At 47.6% G+C, this 19146-nt stretch overlaps 1 protein-coding gene across 9 annotated transcripts in view; it reads right to left on the bottom strand.

Moving 5' to 3' along the window:
- Positions 1-18973, bottom strand: part of ABCC5 (ATP binding cassette subfamily C member 5) — a 70721-nt gene extending 51748 nt beyond the window's left edge. For 3 of the 9 annotated variants that reach the window (XM_044422316.1, XM_044422323.1, XM_044422324.1), the window contains exon 1: positions 10452-10634. In XM_044422316.1, the coding sequence (XP_044278251.1) occupies positions 10452-10580 (129 nt within the window). In that variant the 5' untranslated portion in view covers positions 10581-10634. The other 6 variants (XM_044422321.1, XM_044422319.1, XM_044422317.1 and 3 more) reach the window with 4 other exon arrangements.
- Between the last annotated feature and the right edge of the window lie 173 nt (positions 18974-19146).

Below are 19146 nucleotides of genomic sequence, written 5' to 3'. Positions count from 1 at the left end.
CTGCTATCCATCCATCCATCCATCTGATTTATATCTTTCTTACAGCAAACCCAACGCAGCTCCCATCATTCTCCTCTCCCCGCTCTCAGTCGTATCACCACCAGCACAGCCTTTGGGCTGAGAGTCTGTGAAAGGCCCAAAGGCACTCAGGTGGCTCCGTGACTGAGCAGGGACTGGAGCCGGGATTGCCCAAGTCCCACCCCCACGCTCTGAAACGCAGCACCGCCTGGCTCTCCACAAGAGAGCCAGTGTGGTGTCGTGGTTTAGAGCATGGGACTGGGACTCTAGACGATCTGGGTTCGAGTCCCCACTCAGCCATGGAGCCAACGGGGTGACTTGGGGCCAGGCACAGACTCTCAGCCCAGCCTACCTCACAGGGTGGTTGTTGTGGGGATAAGATGGAGGAGGAGAATACTGTAAGCTGCCTTGAGCCCTTTGTAGGAAAAAGGCAGGATATAAATTGAAAAATAAATAAAAATAAATAAAAAGGCCTTGCCACAACGGCTGATGCCACCCTCGCCTCATGGCCACTCGTTTTGCCTTTCCCCCTGCCAAGAGGGAGGCAAGGAGCTCTATTCCCCTTTCTGCGCAGAGAAGGGGACTGTAAACATTGCAGGGAGACGCCTGTCCACTTGGGGCCGGCAAGTCCCCAGCGGCCCACATCCCCTGCACTATGTTTAGCGAGGACTCCCCAGCTGCAGAATCGCCCACCCAACTGGGAGGGGGGAGGTACCCCGCACGTGGCAGTCCAGCCTGCCTACCTTAAGCACCAGATTAAACCACTGGTCAGAGCTTCCCCACCCCTGAGCTCCTTCAAGAGGCAATGCAGTAGTTATATTTTTTCAATGAGGACTAGAGACAAGTTTTGATTTTGTTTTTGTTTTTTATGATGAATGGGAAAAAACCCTGTTACAACATTTCCTATATCTATCCATGACACTGCAGAACTGTCCTCTATCATATAAGTGTATTTGTGCATTCACTCATTCATTCAGGAATGTATATGCTGCCCTCTACCCCTAACTGAGTCTCTGAAAGTTAACCTGTACGGCCACAAAGAGAGGCCTGAAGTGCGGGGAGAAGAGCAAAACTCCACCCAAGCAGCAGGCTGGCACTGCTGGAACAAGAAAAGAGAAAGCAAGGGGCGAGCAGAAGGAGAGAAGGGCACAAGGAAGGATTCTGCAAGGAAACAGGAATTTAAAACACGCAGATTAAGCGAGGAACACGGGACCCGGGGCATTTCAGATGGCTGGATTCTGGCTCCCATCAACCTTGTGATCAACAGCTGGGCAGCATCAGGTTGCTTACCTGCCGCAGTTAATGGAGAAACAGTGTGTGGGGTCCTGAGAAGGCAACGGAAACAGCAAAGGAGAAGCCAGAAGCCTCACAAAACAGGCACTGTTTGCTTGCTTGCTCATTGCATTTGTATCTCACTTTCCTTCCAGGTTTGGCACACAAGCCCTCCTCCTCGGCACTTTGTTGCCACAACAGTCCTGTGAACAGTGGGGAGCAGAACCTGGGCAGCCCAGGAAGGACTGGGTGGCCTGGGGGAGCCTGAGGCAAAGCGGGTGGGACACTGGCCTGAGACTCAGGATTTTAAGTCCCCCCACTCAGCCATGAAGCTCCCTGGGCCAGTCATTGACTCCTACCGAACCTACCCCACAGGGTTGTTGTGAGGATAAAATGGAGATGATGGCTCTGTAAGCTGGCTTGCATTCCTTGAAAGAGTAAAAAGGTGGCACAGAAATGCAATGAATCAACAAAACCTGGGTCACCCCCCCACCCCATCTCAGTCCAAGACTCTTACCACACTGGCACACTGAGGTCAAGAAACCGTTTCCAACAATGCAATAGTATTTACTGAGTATCTAAGACCGGCATCGAATGAGGAAAGCAAGAAGCAGAAGAGGAACTGAAACATTAGCCAATGGAAAGACTGAATCTGAAAAAAGGAAGAAAGAACAGCTGAAATGGATTTCTTAATCAAGGATATTTAGAAGTATGTTACTGTTACGTAGTAAGTTACTTTCATGCAGTAAGTTAGAAGTATGTTGCTCTCAGCAGCGCGTTCACACTTGATTCGCTTTCTGTTTGATTGAATGTGATTCTGCTGCCACGAGAACACACATCCTGTCCCTTATCTGGTCTTCTTAAATCCTGTTGCTGCACAGGAAGGCTGTACAAAGGAACCACGACCAGCCACTGGGCACTGAACTGGTCCAATCCTCATTCAAAGCCCTTCAAGCCAGTGACCAGTCCCAAACCTTGGGGCCACAAATATAAATTATAATTTATATTTAATAAATGAATCCATAATTTATTCTATAAATTAATCACTTCCTTCCGTCTCCCCTGAATCTACTGCCAATGCATTTCACTGGGTGAAAGAGAAAATTATTTACATGCACCTCCCTATATCGCTTTTTGTATTTTACGAACTTTTATCGTGTTTCTCTTCAACTGTTTTTGTAAACCAAAGCATCCCACGCATTTTTACTTCTCTGTACAGAGAAGGTTCTCCAACCCTTTCTTGCATTTTGGTTCCCCTTTTCCGTATCATTTCCAGCCCTGCAATAAACTTTCCCAGAAAGTGGATGCTGCGTTCCAAAATCAGCTGCAAGGCAGGTTTAAATGACAGCAGGATACTAGTCACTTCATTTTTACTGCTTTTCTGAGAAGCCCCCTGGCAGAATCCCTTCTCCACGCCCCCAGGCACGTCACTGCACTGCAGATTCATTTCGCTCTCCACCGTGACCCCGAGCCTTTCCAAAGAGCAAGACTGATTTCCTGTCTTATTTCAGGCCAGTAAATGCTACCAGTGAATCACTCTGAACACAAAGAACATCAAGTGTGGGAGAAGCAACTGTCACAGCTCAGTGTTTGTTCCCAGCATGACAATCGGTCTAGTGCAGCCCCTCTGACAAAAGACCAGAATGATCAGGAGAGAAGAGATGGAATTAGATTTTCAGTCTCGCCAAATGAATGCTTTCCATCAGCACTCGCTCGTACCCGTGGCTCAGAGCAGAAGAAAGAGCTTGCCTCTTTGATCTACTGCTCCCTTGATTTTCATGGACCGAACCCGGCATTTCATAGTCACACAGAAGCTTAGATGATTTTGCCTTAGAAAATACGATGTCCTACAATGCTTTCCCCAAAACGGACCTCTTTCCTTGCCCGGTGGGCTTCTGATCTTGCACCCGATTTCCTGAATACAAGGAGGCTGCTCACCTCTTTGCAGGCGGCTCTCTCACAAATGGCCCCATGAAACCCACTTGTCCAATCCAAGCTACTGAGCATCTAGGTGGCAAGAAGCAGCTGCTGCCCGGCTCTCTCTGGGTGGCAGAGCAGGGAGGGCTTGAATCACTGGACAGAAGCCTCACGTGGTACTACCTGGATGGAGCTTTGAGAAGACCCAGTCATGGGCTGGCCAACCCTCCCAATCCAAGTCACGGGTTCGGATCTTCCCTCGCTCATTCCATGCTCTCCGGGCTCAGTCATGGCTGTGCCATGTTGTGGGTAGGGGAGATAAGATTGTCTGGAACCCCAGGGACTCTGGCAGCTGTGCTCCAGCCACGCCTCCCTTGCAGCTGGCACAAGAAGGGCCATCCTGGCTGCCTCACCAAGGATGCACGAGAGTCTCACAGCAGCGGGGAAGGGAAAACGGGCGGCAACGGCTCACACAGATTCCTACCAGCGCCTCGTCCTCCTTCCCTCCATGAGCTTATTCCAGCTGGTCAGAAACAGCCATCTTGGTAAAGCACTTGGCATGAGACAGGGCAGCAAGCACTACTATTGCACACGGGTCCACGCACTGGAGCAGGGAACATGAGACTGCATCCTTGCCCATTTTAATCCCGACTCTGGCATAGTCTAAGTACTGCCCCCGAGCCAAGCTATTAAAGCTCACTCATAAACAAGCCGGATCAGCCTTGCTCGGGGTCCATATTCCGCATGACCAACCAACGCATGAAATGAAGAGGCTTTGCCTTGGGCACAGCTACCTAAAGATTCGCAAGCTCAGAGATGAGACTAGTTACCTTTAAACAGGGCAACACAGAGAGTAAGAAAGTCAGAAGCAAAAGGCAAACCCACTTCTTCTACTAGACTAATTCCTGTTGATTAGCAAAGAGACATCATTTGCAAGACATATCTGTATTTAAATTCTGATACACCACACAATCATCCGTCCAAAACCTAATGCTAGAATTTGTATATAAAGGCTTCAGGTAAAAAGAGGCACCCGGTATCAAGGAGCATTTCAAACACATGCAATATCAGCTAGCAAGATTACGGATTGTATTTACTTCCAGAGCAAGCTATTTTGCTTCCACAGCAGTCCATTTAGTCTGCTGCAGTGAAAACAATCTTTTGATACCTTAAGCACTGACAAATTGATTGCAGCAGAAGCTTGGAAAAAACTGGAGTTCAGGGGTGGCTTGACTGGCTCAACAGAAGAGCTACATATGGTAAATGTCAGATGTGTGGGAGCTGCAAGACATGAACAATATTTATTTTGCTTTTATGAACATGTGTGCATAAGACACACACACACTAACTGTGGCACCCTTCCCAAAGAAAGGGACCTTTAGAAGCAAGGACTACTCGAGGCAAATGTCATATTAACCAAACACAGCCGGGGTTTTTACATTTTGTCACAGACAGAATCCTGGCAATTACAGTTGAGAGAGCAGAGCTGAGAATTCTTTGTTAGGAGATGGTCTTTAAGCTAGAATTCTATCAGGGACCTTTGAAAGAGCTGCAGAAGGGACATGCAGCAACAGGACAGCCATCTTCAGGGACTGTCACCTGAACAACGCAAATTCTCTTTGGAGCTACGACACTCTCCACATTCAGGAAGGAGGTCAAGATGCTTTAAACTGGCTTTTTAAAGTCAGCAGGAGCAGAGCAGGACAAGCGGGGGCCTGCAAAAATAAACTCGGGGAGCTGCACGCGGCTCACAAGTCTTGGTTTGGCCACCCTTGCTCTAGTTCACATAAACTTATATTTTTTTAGTCTTTAAGATACCACAAGACCCTTTTTTTCAGCCTCTGGCTTTCCCCCCCAAAAACTTATGAGCTTTGATTCCCTGGCATATATTTTATAAAGTTTTTTTTATATGTCTGTGACATAAGGAAGGCATTGTAATAACTGGAGGACAAGCAGCAAGCATTTTCCACACTTCGACATTGCTTCACAAGCCTTTGAGAAAAATGTAATTCAAGAGAAACATCTGCTAATAACTTACACTGTTCTATCCACTGGCTCCCTTTCAGTTACAGTGTTCAGCAAAGAGGCTTTGGCAAGGGGCGGCACAGAAATGTTCTAATAATAATAATAATAATAATAATAATAACAACAACAACAACAACAACTACTACTACTACTACTACTACTACTACTACTTTATAAAACATTAAAGCTGGTGCAATTCTCAGGCTAAACAGCAACATGGCACTGTTATATGGAAGAAGACTGAAATTTTAACCTCCCATTTCTACTTTTTCAAGAAATATTGCTTGGCCATACTTTGCCTTTGCAACCCAAGTTATACTTTCTTGTTGTGTTCATCCAGTCACAGGATTGTGGCATCCATCCTTCCAACGCCGTCTTCCTATCCTCCTCCTCCTTGCACACAATCTCAATGCACGATTCACAGATATTCCACAGGCACAAGTCCCAGTGGCCAGGCACAACAACACGCACTGTTACACACGAGGAGCACACAGGGAACACGACACACTTGTTGCGTGCTCTGCAAGCAGGCAGGAACCTCTAGCCGCTTCCGCCGGTTTTTGCCAGGGCTGTTACACAACACGCAAGGGCAGTCTGGGGCCTAGGCCAATCTGAAGAGCTGTCCATCAGGACTGCAGTGACTGCGAGCCTCGCCTCGGGTCCTTTGCAGCGTAACACAAAAAGGGCTGCCTGCCAAGGGTGACACCGTTCTCCTCGGGCCACCGAGCCTCTCGCGGCAACACCGGCAGCATCGGGGAGCAGAGGCCGAGCGCGCCGACTTCCCCTGACAATGCCAGGAATACTCTGCTGAGTCACGAGCCGCACACGCCACACCAGAGCGACGATACCAACCTTGCGGTCTGCAAGCCGCCACTAGCGGGACCCTTCTGCCAAGGTCGAAGCTCTGATGGCGCAGCCCGGAGAGCCCATGCGGAGAAACACGACCTCGCCCGTTCATTTTAACGTCTTCTTTCATGAGCCGGGAGAACGTCGCCACTGCAAGTCCCATGGCAAAGGCTAGCAGACTGACCCCCGTTATCATGATCTGGATATCTAAAGGAACGCTTGCGCCCATATATGCCCTCCCGCCTCTCGAGATCAGCAACGGAGGCCCTTCTCCGGGAACCCTCCGTGAAGGATATTAGGAGGGTGAGCACCCGGAGGAGGGCCTTCTCTGTGGTGGCGCCCCATCTAAGGAATGTGCTCCCCAGAGAGGTCCGCCTGGAGCCGTCGTTATTTGTTTTTCAGCACCAGGCAAAGACCTTTTTATTTAAAACTTATTTTAATTGCTAAATTATTGAATTAATTAGGATTTTAAAATGAGCCGAGAATGCACCGGGGGTTTTTAAATTTTTTTCTTTTAAATTATTATATTATTATGATTTATTTATGTTTTTATGTATTTTTTGTGAGCCACCCCAAGGCTTTGTTGCGATGGGGGCGGCATAGAAATGTTTTAAATAAATAAATAAATATTAAATAATTAATCGATTTATCCTTGTATTTATGGGCTGCCTATCACTGCTGAGGCCTTCCTAGGCAGCTTACAATACATTTTTTTTTATAAAGGTGTTTTGCCTTTTTATAACTAAAAGGCAAAAAACAGTAAAAAGTAGCATGAAAAAGAAAGAAAAAGATACCAAGGGACTTTACACAAAAATTACATATAGCACTAAGTGTGGGAAATCACACAAAAGTCATTATTAGTATTACTTCTATCCATTTTGTAACTGCCACTTTGACTTAATCATATGTGGTTATTACAAAAAAAAGCTTTGATGTGGGTATAAAGTAAATAATGCACCTTATAACACATCCACAAACGCACCAGCAAGTAGCTTTTCCCCAGATAAAACAGTATCATAATAAAAAAAAGTTAAATTCATAAACGATTATATTAATTTGATCTTTGTATACGTAACAGTAACACTTGTTTGCCAAATAAAGTATATATATTGGACTTTCCATTTATCTTAAAATTCTTTAACTGGTCTTCTATACCTGGCTGATTCGTGAACGTATCAGCTAGGCCATGCTTACATACTTGTATATTCTATTTTTCTCTCTCAATTGTTCAGCAAAATATATACAGTAAGCTTTCCATTTATCATTCAATTCTTCAACACTGAACTTCTGAATCACAATACAGTGATTGTGTTGTTGGCCTTTAAGAAGTATTATTTATTTATGTAAAACATTTCTATGTCGTCCCCATCGCAACAAAGCCTCGGGGCGGCTCACAACATTCATAAAAAGATACAATTAATAATTTGCAAACTGGTACCATCTCGGCTATATATATTAAAATCTATAAATACAATAATAATAAACAGTTAAAATAACTTTTAAATAAAAAGGTCTTCTCCTGGCGCCGAAAAGCAAATAACGACGGCGCCAGGCGGACCTCTCTGGGGAGCGCATTCCATAGGTGGGGCGCCACCGCAGAGAAGGCCCTCCTCCAGGTACTCACCCTCCTAATTTCCTTCACGTATCACTTCCATGCTGCGGAAGTTCTGTCCCTCCTGCTTCATTCAAATTACCTGTATGCTACAGAAGCACATCACACCTGTGCACCTTCCCACATCACAGCCAACAGGAACCAGCCAGCACGAGTCTTTACACAGTCAGGTCACTAACGCTTGGCTCTCCTCTCTCCATGGGCTCATTCACAGTACCGCCAAGTTTTTTTTAAACCCCAAAGCATCATTAGGTGCAAACTGGGCCATAAAGCAGGTAATGCATCTGCTGCTGACCCATAATTCAATCACGAGCTTCTCTTTTCGCAGAACTCCTTTTATTGCATTTCGTTAAAGTTTAATATTGTATTTATTATATACATTTCACGTTTGCACATTTACAACGGTGTAACCATGTCGAAGTACTGAACCAAATCTTGCAAAGAAAGACAATGGTAAAAAATGTATGTAAGAAACATAAATAAATGTAGAAATAAAAATAAATTCATTCTTCACAGGCACACATTTTATTTCCAAGTTTTTTGCATATAACCATAAATGAAATCAATTCCCTGACATTTACATGCTGCACTCGATAACGTACAGGAGGTTACAGTATTCTGAATTCTCTTGTTACAAAAGGAAATGGACTTTTAATGAACAAATTCTCCTGCTGGCTCCCTCAAGGTAATTTCTTTTTTATTTTCTATACCACCCAGCAGCCCAAGCTCTCTGGTCGGTTCACAGCAGCACATTAAAAATAACAAAGATCAGAGACGCTACATCCGTTCATGCAGCACCCGACTGCCCCCCGTGGTCTGAGGCAGATTCCCAGTCAGAACTCTGGCATTTGGCACTTCGGAGAGAGTTGTATGTGTGCCTCTCATCCCACACTCCTGCCTCCTCTCGTCCATCAAAGCCCGGCTGCAGGCATAGTTTCCGACACAAACGCCACTGCAGATCCGTATCCGGCCCTGCTCCATTCACCTACATCCCCTGAACAAGCCAGGAGCCGGCTGTTTCGTGAGTGGCACCGTGAGCCTGTAACTTGTCATTGTCACTCTGAGTCATTCTCCTGCCTGCAGAGAGAATCCTGCAGTCCTGGGCTCACTGCTGGTGCGCTATTTGGCTGCTGTGTCAAAGCCCTGTGCGCATCCAGAAAGACTGAGTTAACAGCAGGGGCTGATGAGCAAGAGCGTTGCTTTGCTTTCTCATTTCAATGTTCAACAGCTTCTTTATCTTTTTACCTGCAAACTCGAGGAACGTGGGGGAGCAGCCACGAGGATTCCTGGGACAGTCCTGCCTCTCACAATTTTTTTTCCATTTCCCCCATTTCCTCCTATTTTTATTTTTCCCATTGCACGTTTTTCTTCTTTTAATCCAGCATCTCTGGGATAGAATGCAGGTCACCATTTTGTTCTGTTTTGTTTCCCCCAATCTCTTTCCAATGTTTTCCTAATTTTTCCTAATTTTACTCATTGGCTGGGCTCACACGTCACAACACGCAAACCTGCAGTGTACAGTTTTTTGCACGGATATGCCTAAAACCAATCAGGCTCGTCATGGCAACTCCGCTCCCCGCCATTTTCTTCCCCCTCGGTCCTCCAGGTGGCATCCCAAGAGGCACCGCAGGGAGGAGCGGGTCTCCTTGTTTCAACCACCACAACGGGGAGCCCTGAGGCTCAACAGAAATGATGAAGGTGCAGATCGGGCTCCAGAGGGGCCTGCTCCGCACTCAGGGGAAATCTCGACAGGGAAGAGGGAGCAAAGCCTGCAGAGGAAACTGTTGGATGACGCAGTCCTGCTTCCTTCGGAGGCTTGCCCTGCTCACTGTCGAGTAGACATGCAAAGGCTTGGCGTCTGCATCCTCTTCAAGCTGCTACGGAGTGATCCAGTCCTCCTTACCTCTGAGTAGACACCCAAAGGCTTGTTCCGCTTATTTGTGAGTAAGTTTGAAATTTGTAAGAACTGCATTTTGATTCATCCACACTGGACACTGATATTGCTACCCACAGATGGCAGGCAGCTCCCAAGACCTAAATGGAAGTCAGCCCTTCCCTTGAAAAACGCTCTTACTCTAAATCAATGATTTTTCCCCAGAATCCTATTACCTATAGCTCACTTAGAATAAGACTCATTTTTCCCATGAATTCCAGATCTACGAACGCTTTGATGTATCAAATTAACCCTAGCTAGCTCTGGCAATCTTTTTGATAAGCACTTCTCTAGTCCATTGTCAAGAAGAGGAGTGGACAGCCTCTCCAGCACCAAGATGCTTGCTATGGGGCACTGCGAGTTGCACATAATCAAATATACACATGCCTTCTTTACCGGCAAAGAAAAAGTAATCTGGATTACAACGGTTGTGGGAGGAAATCTGGGGTGTCAGGGCACCTGTGGGAAGCAGGAAGCAAGAAACCTGAGCCTCGCCAGCTATTAAAAACAAGGGTCGCCTACTAGCGATTCCCAATAATTCCCAATAATTGCAATTACATGCACACATGCTTGTTTTCTGTCTGCATCCAAAGGAACTGATGTTTAGTACAGAAGCACCACCTCTCCTTAGTTAGAGACTGACCCTTACCAAGCAATCGCTAACGCATACAGTGTTCTTTCCAGGGATCAACATCTTAAACATGAAGCACAGTATAATTACGGTGATGCCGATCATGGACAAAACTGACACCACAAAATTAAGTCCATTATGTTAAGCAGTTCAGTCACCTGCCACACAGACCCCTTAAGAAAACCACAACTTCTGACCTTGTGTTTATCTCGCCGGTACTTCGGTCCATCTTGTTCTTCCCGTTGGTGCAGGCTGCCTCTCTCTCTCACATTTCTATATCCAGGACTGGGTATAACATAGTCCTTTCCTAGATCGATATCTTTCATCTTCTCCTTCCGTAAACGCCAGGGTTAACAAGTATATTTGCCACTCAGAAAGCTCTGGGGAAGAAAAAGGAGACAAAACGACGGTCTTGCCTGAAAGGACGGCTTAAACAGGAGTGGATTACTGTTTCTAAATCCTATTGCAAAATGTGGTAAGGCTACTGTAAGTCCTGTAGTACCAGTGGAACAGTTACTATTTCGGATGATCTTGCTCTGCACTGAACCCAAATGATCCCGAAGTAAAAATAAACACATAACCAGTCCTACCTAACCTTGCCACATACGCTTCAAGCGGCAACGGACTCCAATTCTGTACCGTGCTGCACGATCTCAACAAACTGAGGCTCATTTGTGCTCCCGGTCAATGGGATGCAGCCCGGTGCCCTACCTTTATTTTGGATGACAATTCTCCAAATGGCTTACCATGTACTGGGATCAGTTGGGTCCCCCACCTTGGCTCTCAACAGACAAAGCTCTGCACAGAAAGGCGCATCCAAACAAGCATTCTCTTCTCACTGCATTTCAACAGCTCCCGAGTATCATTACAAATCTGAGTCAAAGCTCCTCAGTGTCGTTACATGAAGCTGCAGTTTTTTGGTAAACCATCATGTCCCCGAGTTACACAGAACACTGCATTTGCTAGAAGGGAAATGTAGCTATGGAACATTGAAGGGAAATGTCTGTATGGAATGCGGAGGGCCACAAATGCGCACACTGAACAGCATTCAGTTCGGGCAACCCAAGCCCAAGGCGCCTGCACAGGCAGCTGCCCAGGGTGCGCGTACGACAGTGGCACGCCAGACAGCAGCAGCAAGCGGTGACTGCAGTTGCGTTTGCTACTCCTCTTGCTCCTGCTCAAAACCTGGCTTCTCCTAGCACAGCGTCTTCTGCGCCAGCAGCTCATGGAATAGCTTTGCAGGATAATGTCCAGCAATTTCTTCTGACAGAAAGTGCCAATTCATACAGACTCAGCAGTCCTGTTCAATCCTCAAGTAGCATGCTTCTTCAGAGGAATTTTGAGTAATTCCAAGGGCAAGGTCTGTGGGCAATCAGAACTCTAAACCAAGACAACAGACCCAAGGGTGCTAATCCCTACCTAAATCCCTTCAACTCCAGACCATCTAAAACCACATCAGCTAGGAGGGTATGGCTATCAAATCTCCAAACACTTCAAAAGGAAGTCTCTCTTCCTTTGAGCACTTGTTGGTATGCCTCTTTCGTTAAGGAAGAGATAATTATTATCAGGGGTACTGCCCTTCTGCTTCATTTACTGACCTCAGATTTTAGCAATACACGACAGAGAATAACTTTTCTCTGTGTACTCTTTCCAAACCATGCATAATCCTAAACACCTCCATCATGTCATCCTTTAGCCTCCTCTTTTCTAAGGAAAGATCCCCAGACATGGTAACCCTTCCTCACAGGGTAGCTGATCATTGTGACTAGAAAACATTTCTGCATGTTTTCTAGTTTTACAAATCTTGATTGCAGTGTCATGATCAGAACATTATTTTATTGATGTGTTACAATGTCATGCCAGCTGATAGCTGAAGCTCCCTGGATGGTTCTTTATGCAGTATGCCACACCAGCTTTGCAAAGAATTTCATTATTTATCAAACGTGTATAAAAGCTTGGTATTGTGCACCCCAAGCATGGCTGCACCACAGACCTATACAAAGGCAATACAGAACTGCCAGATTTCCCCCCATTTCTTTTCCTATGATCCCCAACATGGAATTAGCTTTCCACAGCAGGTGCACAATGCCAGCGTTTTGATCCCATCATCCAGGACAGCCCCAAGTTCCCTTTCTTGGTCACTGCACTAATGGAACCACTACCCACTCGCTGACCTTGAATATGTATTGTTCTGTGCCATCAAGTCATCTATGACTTATGGGGATCCTATGAGTGAAAGCCCCCCAAAATGTCTTGCCTATGACAGCGCCATTCAGCTCTTTCAAGTTCTAGACTGGCTTCCCTGATGGAGTCCGTCCATCTCGTATTTGGCCTTCCCTTTCATCTTCTGCCTCCGACTTCCCGAAGCATGATTGTCTTCTCCAGGGAGTCTGGCCTTCTCGTGAGGTGCCCAAAGTAGGACAGCCTCAGTTGTGTCATTTTTGCTTGCAGAGAAAGCTCTGGCATGAGTGCATTCAGGACCCAACTCGTTTGTCTTCCTGTTGGTCCAGGGAATTCACAAAGCTCTCTTCCAGGACCATATTTCAAATGCATCCATTTTCTTCTTGCCGGCTTTCTCCATTGTCCAGCTGTAGCGCGGATGATCTTGGCCTTGGTCTCCAATGAAACATCCTTACACTTGACCCTTCATGACATTACACATCTATGAAGTTCTAATGTTTCCCTCAATATGCGTAACTTTATTTTTGCCTACATTAAACCAAATTTGCCATTTCACCTCCTGCCACCACTGTTTGCCTCCATTCCACAAAATCCCTTCTCAAAAACACCAGTTTGGAAAGATCTGCCCTCCAACTTCTACCGAGAGGTCAGAGCTGAAGAATTCAATGTTAATCTTAGTGTTGTTAGCAATATGCTCCTCAACATTCTTCTTTTTTCATCGTGTATGGCCTGCTTGCAATTCCTTCACAGAAGTTTGTGCTCCCGTTTGTTCTCGTTGCTTGCACAAGACCACCAGTTTCTAAAGGAAGCCCTCCTTTCTCCCCTCGTTGGATCCATAGCACACATTCCCACTCAGCTTCTATGAGCAGAGGTTTCAGTAACCCCCAAGAATTTGAGTTTTAATGTTAACAAATAGTTCTTGCAACTTTCTTTTTGTCAGTTTCCTCAATTTCAAGCAGTATCCTCTATTGAAGTCAAATGTGCATGTTTTCTACTTAAACGTAAGTTAAATCTGGTGGCATGATGGTCACTGTTGTCCTGGTCAATGCTGACATCCCCTGCTAAAACCTGGGCACAGCTCAGAATCAAGTCCAGAATGGTCTCCCTTAGAGGTAGTTCCATGGCCAACTAGTCCCAAATGCATTCATTTAGGATACCTTTAAATGCTACAGCTGAAACCAGGACACACAGAATCCCATCTATGGGGGGTGGGGGTGTCCATCCAAGCCACCTTTTACTATAAGGTGGGATACTATACGGCTTGGGACCTGGATACCTAAAGGAACGCCTTCTTCCATATTTGCCCTCCCGCCCCCTGAGATTGGCAGCAGAGGCCCTCCTCCGGCAACCCTCCGTGAAAGATATTAGGAGACAGAGTACCCGGAGGAGAGCCTTCTCTGTGGTGGCGCCCCATCTATGGAATGCGCTCCCCGGAGAGGTCCACCAGGCGCCGTCGTTATTTGTTTCTCGGCGCCAGGTTAAGACCCTTTTATTCCAGCGATATTTTAATAAGTTTTAATATTGGTTTTTCTATGTTTTTAACTGCATCCAGTGTGGGTCGGGAATTTATGTTATTTATGTTATATTTTATATTGTAAGCCGTCCTGAGGCTTTTTTGTGAATAGGACGGCATATAAATATTTTAAATAAATAAATAAATAATGCTTTTTCTTTGGGATGCTTATCTCATTTCACTCTTCATCTCAGGATCATCCAGGCATTATGATCAGGGAAACTACAGTATACCCCTGATACTAAATTACTTTAGCTGCCTGGAATTGTAATCCACAAATATTTTGTAGGGGACTGGGTCCTTTTGAGGCTTCTAGTATGCCACTACGCCCTTTTTGATGTGTAGAGTGACACCTATGTAGGGATTTACAGGTTAAAAGCAGCACCTTGAATCGGTGCCGGAAGCACACAGGCAGCCAATGCAGGTGGCTACAGGCCCCAGTTATTAATCTGGCTGCCACCTTCTGAACCAGCGGCAGCTTCTGGCCCAGCTTCAAGGGCAGCCCCACACAGAGTCGTTGCAGTAATCTAGTTTGCAGCACTGGTCAATGAAACCAGGCTATCTCTGTCCAGACAGGGGTGTAGCTGGGGCACCAACCAAAGCATTCTAAGCTAATGAGGACACCTGAGCCACAGGTGACAAAGATGGATCAAGGAGCACCCCCCAGCTATGGAGCTGCTCCTTCAGGGGGACTGTCTAGGGGAGGGTGAACACCCCCACTCCAGTCAAAGGAACTTCCCAGCAACAGCATCTCAGTCTTGTCCGGGTTGAGCTTCAGTTTGTTGGCCCACATCCAGCCACTGCCGCAGCCAGGCACCGGTTTAGCACATCCCCAGCCCCAGCTTCTGAAGATGGAAAGGAGAAACAGAGCAGATGGCAACTGATCCTGATGGCAACGCACTCCGAAACTCCAGATTACCCCAATCAGCGATTTCATGGAACTGCTGAACAACATGGCGGACACGCCCAACCCGAGGAACCCTGTACTGAAGCATCCATGAAGTAGAGCAATATCCCCCAAGCATCGCCTTCTGCAGCCGGCCATCCAAGTGGGAGTAGAACCACTGCAGAGCAGTGCCCCTCACTTCCAACTCCAACAGTCATCCCAGAAGGATACCATGGCTGATGGCATCAAAAGCCGCTGAGCGGTGCAGGAGAACCAACACACCCACCCCTTTCCCAGCGTAAGTCATCTTACAGGGCGACCAAGGGTGTTTTGGCGCCAAACCAGGCCAGAACCTGACTGAAATGTCGTGAGTGGAGCCGGCTGGAGCCGGGGGTCAGACTAGATGGCCCGGGAGACCCCTGCTGACTCGCTCTGTCTCTGTGTTTCTATGAAATGGGTCCAGATAATCCATTTCATCCAAGCGTGCCTGGAGTGGCCTGCACCACCCTCTCTAGATCCTACCAAAATAGATGAGATACCCCTGTGGCAGCCAGAGAGCAGAGGCACATATTTTCATGTTAACTATGGTTTGACTTTTCATCACACACAAAATGAACCGCATGGGGAAATCCAGAATTAAAAACTGGCAAAAAATATGCTTGGTGGACCGGGACAGACAGACTGATTTTTCTTTATATGTTTGTTGGTCCGCCTGATGATACTTTTCTGCCACTTTCTGCTTTGAGTGCTAAATTTAAGTTGCCAGCTACGGCTGCACGGTAATCTATTCTATCCAAGCATTTGTGAGACTCCATGTTTGATCTGGCTGCTTTTACAGCTGCAAAGCGGCTTGTGGTATTGATCTGCAACCCATCTGGCTTCCCAAACCTCACAAGTACATTTCCCCGTGACACTGGTGCAGTTTTGCACTAAAACTGTTGTGTGTAGCCCGGCATCGAGACGGCAGGTGCTAGTTTCAAATACAACATCGGGCAAGTATGTGCCATATCGCTGCAACACCTGGCACAAACACCTGGTCGATGCCTCGGCTACCCTGCAGAGCAGGGTATCTGCCCACCCGCTAAGGAGCAGGTTCCTTCTAAGGGATCGGTTCCCTGTTCCTCAGGGGGACACCACCCACCGCAGAGGCGCTCACTGTCCACAGCAGCGGATGGGAGAGGGATGCCGCTAACACACTGCCAAGTCTGCCCCACAAACCTTTCCGTTTCTCAAGGTCAGCAATCCTGGCCTGGCTCTCATTCCCGGATTAACCCCTAAACTCCCACAGGCTTCGATCCCACAGCTGTTATTCTTGTTTTACTTATTGCAAAGAGCCATGTGAAATGCCCTGACACAATGCAAAAGTGAATTATTGCCATTTCTATTGTTGTTGTTATTAACATTGCATTTTTATCCCACCCTTTTTCCTCTTGTGAAGAACTCAGTGCGGTTTGCACAGTCCTATTTTATCCTCACAACAACAACCCTATGAGGTAGCTTGGGGTGGGCCTTTGTGGCCGGTTTATTCAGTTATTTCACTTATAGCCCACATTTTTTCATCTGCAACGAGACTTAAATAAATCCTCATCCTCATTTTATCCTCACAACAACCCTATGAAATAGGGAAGTCCAAGAGTCAGTCACTGCTCCAAAGTCACCTACTGAGCTTCTCGGACGAGGAAGGAAGATTAGAAGCGGCATGCCCCATGCCCCAGTTCAACACTGTAACCCCTACCCTACTCTGGCTCTTAAAATGTTATTTCCAGACACACCTTCCAGAGAAACAGGTTTCTTTTTAAGGCAAGGCATTATGAAAGAGGATATGGTCCATTTGGGAGAAATGAACACCCCAAAAACCCCTGTTCTCTTGTGTGTTATCATTTTGAATGTTAATTTACACTATTCGGTGGTAACTGTCAGTGAGCTGTATTAAATACACCTGGCACGGCATCTGGCATACAGCACACCTAATCTAGTGACTAAATCAAGGTCGCTGTATTTGTTTTCGAGCAACAGTGTCTTCCATTATGGCATTTTCATCACTGCAGGAAATTTCCTGTTCCTTCCCCCACCATGTTCCTTTTTAAAGGTTATGGTTACAGAACAACCGAACTATGAGGCCCCAGCTCTAAAGTCACCTTGTTCTGCTGTTATTACATTTTATACCTCTAGGGCACTTAAAGCAGGCTTCAATGCAGGCAGTGAAGGTCTAATGAAATAACCTTAGCCTGCATGAGTCAGCAGATTGTTTCTGTCATAATCCTTTTTGCAATCCTTACCATTCTTTGCATGCATTGTTTAGAAAGCATCGGAAAAGCCCTCTTCCTAGGACATCAGCTCCCAGGCCTCTGTGCCCTTCCCTTTGCAGCTCATCGAGGATGTTTCATGTTACTGATTCTACCAGTCCAGAGGGACAACAACTCCTTCCAGCCACCCCGTTTATACAACACCCCCTTTATATAATAGTTTGATGATAACCAGAGATGATACCGCATCCTTCCTCTGCTGCCAGACAGTGCTGGATCATCCATTCCCTTGCTGGCAGCACCCTCTGCGGGGCCAATTTGTAAACAACACTAAGCAACTGACATGTTAAATCCCCCCTTTTAATGCAGAATTTCAGCACTGTGGGGAAGCAATTCTGCCTCATCTCCCAACCCACCCTCCATACACCTTCTCAAATGCATCTACCTTGAAGGACTCGAGATACCATGCCCTTCTCTGGCCAAGCTTCCCTCCGCATTTAGCTACAGCAAGAGCAAAACAAGGGAGGGGTCTCCAACCTGTAAACCTTCCTCTCCATCCAATTTCACAGCCGCATCCACTTCCATGCAAAGCAGGCTGGCTAGGGGTCTCAAAAACCCTTTTGACTGGCATGCTCTGAGCCCAGATTCTTACAAAGGGGCACAGAAAATCCCCTTTGCACTGTAAGGCATCCTATTCCGCTGCGGTTGACTGCCTGCACAGGCTACAGCAGAGCACTGAAATCTCATAATGTGAAAAGGAGAGCAAAACACAGCTTCCTGCCTGTATTTACCCCTCCCCAATCCCCTCAAATCGACATGGTCAGTACTCTCAACGACCCTGGGGCCACGATCCTAACTGCGCTTACTGGGAAGCAAGACCTTCTCAACATAATGGGGCTTTACATGGAACACACATGCAGAAGAGTATGTACTCTTGAATGTATTTAATGTATTATGTATTTAAGCTGGTTCCACAGGCCCTGCTCCCCTCCCGAGGGGAACCCCTATTTTGCTGCCTACTGAAACATCTTCCTATTTCCTGGTCCAAAACATCCTCCCCGAGGAAGCGGCTGGCCAGGACCGCATGGAGCAGGCGAAGCCTCACCCAGAGAAACGGACCCAGGCCGCCGGGGGACGCGCGAGTGGCTGCGGGATCCGATGCGCGGCGAGCGAGTTCCACCGAGTCAAGCAGGAGCATCCTTTTCGCACGGGGATGTTGCGAATGCATGATGCCCGTTTTTCTTTTCTTCAGGGGACCCCCTCCTCGCCGTCACCCCCTGCCCAGTTCTAGCACCCTCTCATGGTTCGTGCAAACGTGTGCATACATGTGAGTATACATATGTGTGCGCTTCCATCTATTTGTGCTTCTATGTGCTCATGCATGCACACACAGATATATAGGTATCTGCATATCACATAAACACTGATGCAAAACTCTGCCGCCCTCCAAAATCTCTCCCCCCACCCCCACCACCCGTCTCCCAAAAGGGACTCAATTCAGAGCAGGTTTTGGAGAAGGGGGAGCAGGAAGTCCTTGCTATTCCACCCGCACCCGACTCACCGACTTCCTCAGGCAAGCTGGGCTGCACCCTCTCCCCGTGTGCTGCAGGGGGGTGCCGGGGAGGCCGCTTCCCAACGGCAGAGCCCCCCCACAGCAGCTCCTTCCAGGACCCCTTTATCTCCCCCCAGCCCGGCTACCCGCCAGCATCTCTCCCCAGCCCCGCCGGAGGGGGAGCGGCCCTCCCCAGGCAGGCGCCCCGGGCCCTACCTGCTCAACGGAGGGAGCAAGCGAGCGAGAGAGCGCTCCTCCGTCCTCGGCGGCGCCCGAGCCAGAACCGGGAAGATCCGAGCGAGGACTCGACCGCGGCTCCTCAGTCGCAGCCCGCCGCAACGCGCCTGCGCGGCCAGCCCGCACCCCTCCCCGACACCGCCCCCGCCCCGCGGCCCCCCTGGCTGGCGCTCGGCATCCCGGGAAGGGTAGTCCGCCCGCGCGCCCGCGCCCGCCGCAGCCCGTGGGGAGAACTACGCCTCCCGTGAGGCGCGCGCGCGGCGGCTCCTGCTCCGGG

The sequence above is a fragment of the Varanus komodoensis genome, unplaced genomic scaffold (assembly GCF_004798865.1).
Source record: "Varanus komodoensis strain SLA01 unplaced genomic scaffold, ASM479886v1 scaffold125, whole genome shotgun sequence".
Taxonomy (NCBI): Eukaryota; Metazoa; Chordata; class Lepidosauria; order Squamata; family Varanidae; genus Varanus; species Varanus komodoensis.
This window is presented reverse-complemented; position numbering and strand designations above follow the sequence as displayed.